At 37.4% G+C, this 8449-nt stretch overlaps 1 protein-coding gene across 1 annotated transcript; it reads right to left on the bottom strand.

The window, feature by feature from the left end:
• Positions 1-280: 280 nt before the first annotated feature.
• On the bottom strand, positions 281-4664 carry LOC143907904 (uncharacterized). The gene is made up of 2 exons (XM_077424995.1): positions 3681-4664; positions 281-2640 (listed from the first exon to the last, which is right to left on the bottom strand). Exon 2 carries the CDS (start codon positions 2629-2631, stop codon positions 721-723), a length of 1911 nt encoding a protein of 636 aa, XP_077281121.1. The 5' UTR covers positions 2632-2640; positions 3681-4664; the 3' UTR covers positions 281-720.
• Positions 4665-8449: the final 3785 nt, after the last annotated feature.

Raw genomic sequence — 8449 nt, 5'->3', positions numbered from 1 at the left:
ACTTTTGCAAAAATTGCTCTGTCCGTTTGCCTTTCTCGGGTAAATATTAACACGATTATAAACGATCCCGTCGAGCGATCGCACGAAGAAGCTGATGCGCTCGATTGATACATATTAAGAGAAATGGTATACAATCGTTCGTAATGATGGCGTAAATTATGCTTGATTGATAATTTACAATTTCACTTCATCTTGGTTTCGTTGTCTTAAAAGTGCAGAATTCGTGTAGCAAAATAATTACATATTAGGAGAAACACAGGTGAAAGCAATCAAAAAGTAACATTTTTCAAAGAAACATTTATCATACTTTTATAAGACGTCGTCAATCTTTTACCTTAAAAGTTATATGCATTAAAATATTTATGTCGTGATAGTACGCTTTCGCTTCAACAAATTGTGCAAAGATATCTTTCGAAATTAATTTAACAAATTTACATTTTAATACGTTCAAATATAAATAACGTAAACAATTCCATACTTTCACTGAATGAGTTTTTATAACGTTGGTTGATGTTTCTAGATAAAATGAAAAATGCGTTTTTATAAAATTTATATAAATATGTATTTCAGATAAAAATTTACTTATTGTGTGATTTAATAAAATTGAATTTTTTGTAAGTGTTCGTGAATTAATAACCATCAATTAATAATGTAATTCTTGAAGAACATTTAACAGAAAAGATATACATACATATATAAAAGTCTGAAAAAGAGAGAGTTTTAAACATCCTCGAAAACGCCGCCTTGTATCTCCGTCAGATTATTCCGATAGATATACAAGCTGGTGCCAAAGGCGGTATTGAGACCATAAAGAGCGCCATTTTCCAATTTCTGAAAGGGATTCTTGGATATGTCCAAAATATAAAGGCTTCCCAAATTTTTGCAAGCGCCCTTGCGAATCTCGGATATTTTATTTTCTGAAAGCCAGAGACGCCTTAACCGGTTCAAGCCTTCGTAGCTGTCACCCTCGATGGTCGTCAAAGTATTGTTGTTCAAGTATAAATCCCTCAGAGTAGGCAGGTTGAAGGCACCGCGCATTATGCTAGAAATTCTGTTTCCGGTCAAGGATAAGGTGGATGTTGGAGTTCGAACAAAATTGCCCTCCTCGAGAATATCGATCTCATTATAATCGAGATGCAAGGAGTCCACGGATCGCGCCAGATCGGCAAACGTGGCTTTGACGATCTTGTTATTCGAGAGATTCAATTGCTTCAGACCTATCAATTCAGCGAGGGTACCCTTCCGCAGATCGTGTATAGAATTGTGGCGGAGATCGAGTGTCTGTACCGTCCTCAAGCCTCTGAAAGCGCTCGGTCCGATCGTCTTTATATCATTTCTCGCTAACGTTAATGTCAGCAAGGATACCAGACCTTGGAAGACGTCGTTCTGCACCGCTTCGATTTTATTATCATCGAGATATAGGTAGTTCAAACGGAAGAGCTTGGAGAATGCGCCGTCGGGGATAGAGATTATATGATTTCCGTTCGCTAGAAGCACGGTCAGGCTGTTCGGCAGACCGAAGACAAAATCCAGACTTTTCAACTGATTACCAGCGAGATACAATTCGCGTAGATTCGTCTTCGCGAGCGCGCCCTCCTCGATCTCCTCGATCAGATTGTTCCTCAAGTTAAGCACATTCAGGTGATCGTTCTCAATCACTTGACTCCAGATCTTGCGTATTTTATTCCCTTGGAAGTTTACGTACGTCAGGCCTGACGGCAAGTCGTTCAACGTCTCTTTCGTGATCTCGGCGATCTCATTGTTCGACAGATCCAACGATGCGATCGGCAGAGATTGCAACCGATACCAGTCTTCCTGGAAACCCTTGATACCCAGCTCGACAAGACTCACTCGCATCGCGATATCGACTGGCACTTGTACGCATCCTTCAACGAGTTCTTCATCCTTCGAAAAAATCTCCAATGATGTCACGATACCATCAGACTTGCAAATTTTCAGTCGAGTGTGCTCGCTAAGGGTTTCGACGATCTTTCGATCCTGAGGCTCCTCAGCTGTGGCTATCTCAGCCTTCTCCACTTCCTGCTCCTTCTTTTCGTTCTCCTTTACATTTCCCTGATCTTGCGTCGCTGCCAGTCGTTTTAGCTCCTCGGTGTCTTTAAGGAAAGAATTCTCGAACACGCCCGTGCTGATGCTCCAGAGAATATTTTCGTTAGTGAGAATTCTGACAGATTTGGTGAGGCCAAACAAGTGGCCCCTTCCGAAGTGTCTGATAGGGTTGCGAGAAACATCCAACAGCTGCAGATTCTCCAAGCCGACGAATAAATTCCGGACATTCGATATTTGATTGTCTGACAACGACAAGCTTTTTAGTTTTGTCAGATTGGAGAATACAAAGTCCGGCAGAGAAGTCAACGAATTATTGGCAAGTACGAGAGATTCTATGTCAAGTACATTATCGAAAGAATTTTTCTCCAGCGCGCGAAGACCATCAGGAAAACTTGATAAATTTAGTTTTGTATAATCGGAATTTTCGGCGAATCGAACGTGTTTCAAGGTGCCGTTATCAATGTCTACAATCAAATTCTTCCAAGTTTCTGCTTCACTGATTTCTCCAACTTCTACAGACACGGTCGACGCTAGAGGCAGCAAACATATAATGAGAGTCAGCATCGTCAGCTTCTAAAACAATATTCATGGTTTTTTTTTTTACAAACTGAAAACCTTTGCGTTTCAATATATTAGATATTAGATCATGTCTACAGTGTCAATAACTTATAAACGTGTCACACAAATTATTGAAAATGATGTGTGTGTGTGTGTGTGTATGTATTGTTTTTTAATAATATTAATAATTTAAATATATAGCTGTAATTTACGTACGCACAAAGAATAGATGAAGAATAAACTCAAGTGTTGCCTATATATAATTTTGATATCTTCAAATTTTTTTCTATCTTTTCATAATACAAGAGAAAGCTATATACAAGAATTAAAAAATATGTACTCGTTAAATATGTTAACTTTATTTTTATCCAGTTAACGATACATGTGAGAAACTTCAGGACGTTGATTAAGATTCCACGCTGATAGCTCAAGAAAATTCTACGGCAGACTCGTCAGAGAATCCCACGCTTCGGGTCTATTTTGCGACACTCCTTATGATAGTCGGCTCTCGCATATATGGTCATAATTATGACGATCCTGATAAACGACGCCTTAGACAGCCTTAGATTATTCTCCGAAACTTATGTCAGATATTATAGAAACCGGTTAAGAGCAATTCAAAGTCGAGATGCACAAATTACATAATTCATGACATTTTCCGATAATTTCCGGAAGCGCATATATTCTAATAGCATCGATGAACAATTCTTTACCATTTCATGATTTTCATGATTTCGCGAGAACGTCACAAGTCCAAGATTCAAGTTACAACGTCCAAAGAATTAAAGCAAAAATGAACTATCTCCGCGCCGTATAAGATCCATTTCACACACGTATTTAAAGTCTATTATAAAGATAAAATTGTATTTAAGATCTACCAGTAGAAAATTACATTGTAAAGTGACCTCTATATAAATTGCGAATACTCGCGTTTATGCTCGAAAATGTTCATGCAACAGTCACCGTTGTTTCTTTTGTGGTTAATGTATCGTGGAAAGTTGAGTTAACGTGAATCACGCGTCGTTACGATTCGCGTAAGAACACGTCCCACTTACCGATCAATCGGCTAAACCACAGAAAGCCACGGAAGTTGCTGAAGATCCCTCCTGCCTTCGGACGTAGACGGACAAAGACTGTCTGCGTTTCTATTCCTGGCGGACAACGCGTGGCGAGATTCCTCAGGACGAGGTAATCACGAAAACAGGTCTTGCAAGCCTTTATAGTCGAATCTCATGCGTGCACAGAATCCTAGACGCTTATGCAAAAGACGGGCGCTCTCAGCGGGAGGAGTTCTCGCCCACGGCGATTCGCTTTTTTACGAGTAAGTCCATCGACACCTGAGTCTTACGACGTATTCTCGCTCCTGCCGAGAATCGAAGAAGATAAGTGGCACGAGCCGCGTGACCCTCCTCGAATTAAATCACTTCGTCACACGTTAATCGACGTCGTGGTTTTTGCTCGGGGAACTAGAGTTCGAGTGGTCCAATCGCTGCATGTGCCGTTAGCGCGCGCTACGAGCATTCCTTTTTATGTTGACTGTCCGTCGTCTTCTTGAGAAATCATCAATATCCAGGAATGCTTTTACTTCAAAATCGTGAACCAAGAGCATTGCGTTACGTCATTTGGGTAGACTTGATTATGACAAAAGACGTTAATCCTGTTTTTGAGTCATATTCAGACAAACAATTCAACGTGAAAATAAAGGTCGAGTTGCGAAGGAATTAAGTTTGATACGCTACTATTTGATGGCCATTTTATTCAAAACTCCTTTTATTTTAATCCTACATTGAAAATAATTCATTGTGTTATATCCAGTATATTGAATACACTATATAATATCGATACAAATAATGCAATAACGATAATCATGATATCGGGTGTTCGGCGAGCATTTTCAGTAGCAATTGCGATAATATATCGATATATATTGATCTTGATCGAAGATTCGATGAAGCATGACCGATCGCTGAACCGTAACTGACAAAGGAATCAATAGATCATTTTAAATCTAATCGATCTGAAAAACTATCAAAAATAGTGTAATAATTAAAATAATTTTGATCATAATTTGAACTCTTTAATCCATATCTGCGTATTCTTCGTTTCTTTTTATTTTTTTATTTTTTTTTGGCAAGGGGTATATTTGCAAGTACAGGATTTGTATAAAATCACAAAACCGTAAAGGATTATGAAATATTGAAACATGCGCTGTTGCGTGCACATATAAGACGCACAACCAATATTTCTTCTACGCATATGTTAGATAACATATTTATCTAACTCCATATGCGCGCATTTCCCTATACTTATGCACGCGTATACGACATTTCTCTTAAGACGGATGAAGCTCCCGCGCACAAATTGCCACATATCACGTGAGAGATTTAGTTTCCAAATGAAGCATTCTTGGAGGTAAATCATACATGACTCTATGACGCTTGACAAAGGAGACTTCTGTGCCATTCGATGGGCCAAATACCACTAAACTGGCTACCGACTGATCCGGTATTTCGTGTGGACGCACATCGAGATCTCGATGATGTTCGATCGGCGCGAGGCGCGACCGGTTCGATCTCCCGCACACATGGTGAAATTCCCACGTGATGTTCTCGCGCGAGATAAATTTTACCTGCTTAACCGAACGTTCCGAGCTCCGCGCCGCTAATTTCTAATGTTCGTGATCAGAGACGACGAGGGCCCTTTGCCTCTCGTGGCGCAACCAGCCGCCAGGAGGTCGTCGTACTTCCGGAAACTGGCTCGTATCTTCCGCTATGAGAACCACTGGATTCGACGGATCATGGTTATTACGCGGGTATAAGAGCACAGCCGTTCGTACCGGCGAGTTCGTACTTCTCTCACGGTTCCATTCACAAAAAACCAACCGGCCGCCGATACGGCTCACGTGCGTTCAGTTAATTAAGTTTGTTGCACACGTGTACGCACCGACAGTGTGTCGAAGGTTGAGGCAATATCTCGCATACGTTAATCCGCCAGGGTAACCGCGCTCTCTGAGCGATCACGCATTACATTTCTTTCCCGTATGCCATTACTTGGAACTGCTTCCTTCGGAGTAAGGATTGAAAAAGTACTCGTTTCCGCAAGAGTCAAATTCGGCCTTGAACTCGTCTTTGCAGAATTGCGACGTTTCAGTCGCAGAAGAAAAATAATAATTAACATTTTTGGATATGTAATCAATTTTGCAATAAAAGGTATAAAATCTATAAAGAAACAATTATACGTATTCTTTAATTTATGATTTCAATTTGTCTCATTAATGCCATATAATGATAAAGCTTGCAAATTATAGCGGAAATAAAAAGAAATAAATCCGCAACACCAGTTTTTCAACACTGATTATCTAGCGCAGAATCGCGACGAGATGTGTTATTTTCAATTTATTCTTAAAAGAAAAAAAACATCGCTTTTAATTCTCGGAATTAATATGCCACGGATCACGAAACTTAAAGGTGTCAGCGTATCCTCGCTCAAATTGCCAGTTACTAATTAACTACATGTAAATTTATGTTAAATCTCGCTTCGAGCTGAATAAATTAAGTAAAATGTATAAAGATTCCCGACAATTTTCTCTGTTAATATTAACGAAATAAGGGATGATATGGTAGATAAAGAGGGTAGGAAGAATTCTTTCCAGCTAGGGTTAATAATTATTCCGTTATAATTGTGTCAAATAATTAGTAGCCTTAATCTCGGTTGTGCTGTGACAGGATACGTAGATTCCAGGGCATAATCATTAAGTTCGCGGCACAAATTTTCTCAGATTTATATTATAATAAATGACATTTTTAGACGTCGAAGTTGTTCCCGTTTGTTTGTTCTCGTAATGATTTTGCAACAGCATGTGCATCACACGGTAACGTTGCGGAATATAATTTTCATTCGGAAAATAGTGAAATTTCCACAAATAAAAAGAAACTCAAGGTTTGAAAAATACAATGAATCAAACGCATACAAAGATGTGAGAAGTTAATCTTCTCTTTCGCAATTCTTTATCTCAAAATCTGAAAACTGTAAGGTTGCATACAACGTTTCCTGGCAAACAATTATCGGTCGAATAATTATGCATGAGGCGCCGAGTCATAATGCCTAATTGAATTGTACGCAACGAGACGTATACAATTGAACCGAAGTAATAATATCATACATGCGAACGCCGGCCTTGCATTGTTGCTTAGGTACGCGGCGATGTAAAGGAACAGAGTGCCATTGTCTCGAAGATTTCTTCGATGCAATCTCATTCGATATTGATGCGGCCATGCTAATCACTCAAATACAAAATTCTATGCAATTTCTAAGTATTCCAACTCTCTTCCTGCCATTGTGATATAAATGAAAACGGGAAATAAAGGAGGGGCTCTCAAAGATATTGAGCATATAAAGTATGAGATTGCATTTTGATTTTTTTTATGTTTTAGACGTAAACTTTCATGTTTCCATTGCTAAAATTGATTTCAGGGATCTTTTATAAAACTTTTCTTCGTCGTTAGAATATAACTAATTAATTTGTTTTTTTTTTATTTAAAATGGAAATAAGATGCTAAATATTGTGTTTCTGTCTTTACTAATTTTTTAAACAAAGTTGTGTAAACAAATTAATATTTGCTAGTAATGTCAACAGTCAGGTCGTTTATTTAAAAATAAAAATAAATTACCGTTGACAGAAATTTCAGAGACTATTAGCTGTAAGGAAATATATGTCGTGCTATCAAATAATTCGACAATAATTTCAATTTATTTTATTTGTTTATAATTTTTATGAACGAATTCTTATCCTTCTCTCTTTCTCTCTTTTAAATTTATTTACCAATCAATAATCAGCGATTTGATGTATATATTAGCATCTTATGAGGTCCTCGATCATTGAATTATTGGCTTTAATAGAATGCAACGCGGTCTGTGTTACTTTCATGAAAATTTCTATCCGATGGCTAATAAATGCGACACGAGCACTAAATCATCGCTCGGAAGAGTGCGTGTCTTATTAAATGTAGCTAATGCGCGTAATATAGTATACCGATAGGAAACTCATTTTATTGACTCGTTTAAAACTGTTATGATAAATTTGACCGCGACCATCTGGATATCTGCGCCGTTGCACTTAAATTTCTTCCGCTTTGGAATGTCATTACCTTAAAATTATTCCTGCATTACGTTGTGTCTTCGTACGAGGCACGTAGTTAGTAAACGTTAGCTGTTAGTAGTTAATGTTTATTAATAAATTTCTACACACGTGAAGAAAAAATGTTCAATAATTATTATTTAGTTATAACACTTCTTGTGGTTTAAAATATCTCACGCAAGTAGTTAAAGATTAATATATAAAATTTATCCAGGCAATAGTTAGTTTCAATGAGTTTATTGCACTCTACTTAAAATTTAGGTTAAAACTCTTATCTTCATTGCGTTTTATTACAATTATTGTTTGTGCAGAAATATGTAACCTAGTCTTTTTCTAAAAAATTTACATTTATTTTTGAACAATTTTAATTTGTCCATTGAATTGTTCCATTCGCGCAAATTTAGATATATAAATCTAAAAGATCTATTATGTATAGTTGAGAGAAACTTTGCCAGAATAATTTGTTAAGAGTTTTTTTATAAAATGCAAGTTTATTTAAAATAATAGCGAAACGGCACAAAGAAAGTAGCAGCAAGAAGTACGCGTTGTTTCGTTTCAAAAGACTTCGTTTTAATTTAAAATTTAAACTTGTTTAAATTGTTTTCTAGAACAACTTCTTATCTTTATCATATCTTATACGGTCTTTTGTGCAAAAATACTTATATTTACATATGCATAGAGCACTGT

This window comes from Temnothorax americanus, unplaced genomic scaffold (assembly GCF_048541705.1).
Source record: "Temnothorax americanus isolate GAGA-0224 unplaced genomic scaffold, ASM4854170v1 Scaffold9, whole genome shotgun sequence".
NCBI classification, from domain to species: domain Eukaryota; kingdom Metazoa; phylum Arthropoda; class Insecta; order Hymenoptera; family Formicidae; genus Temnothorax; species Temnothorax americanus.
This window is presented reverse-complemented; position numbering and strand designations above follow the sequence as displayed.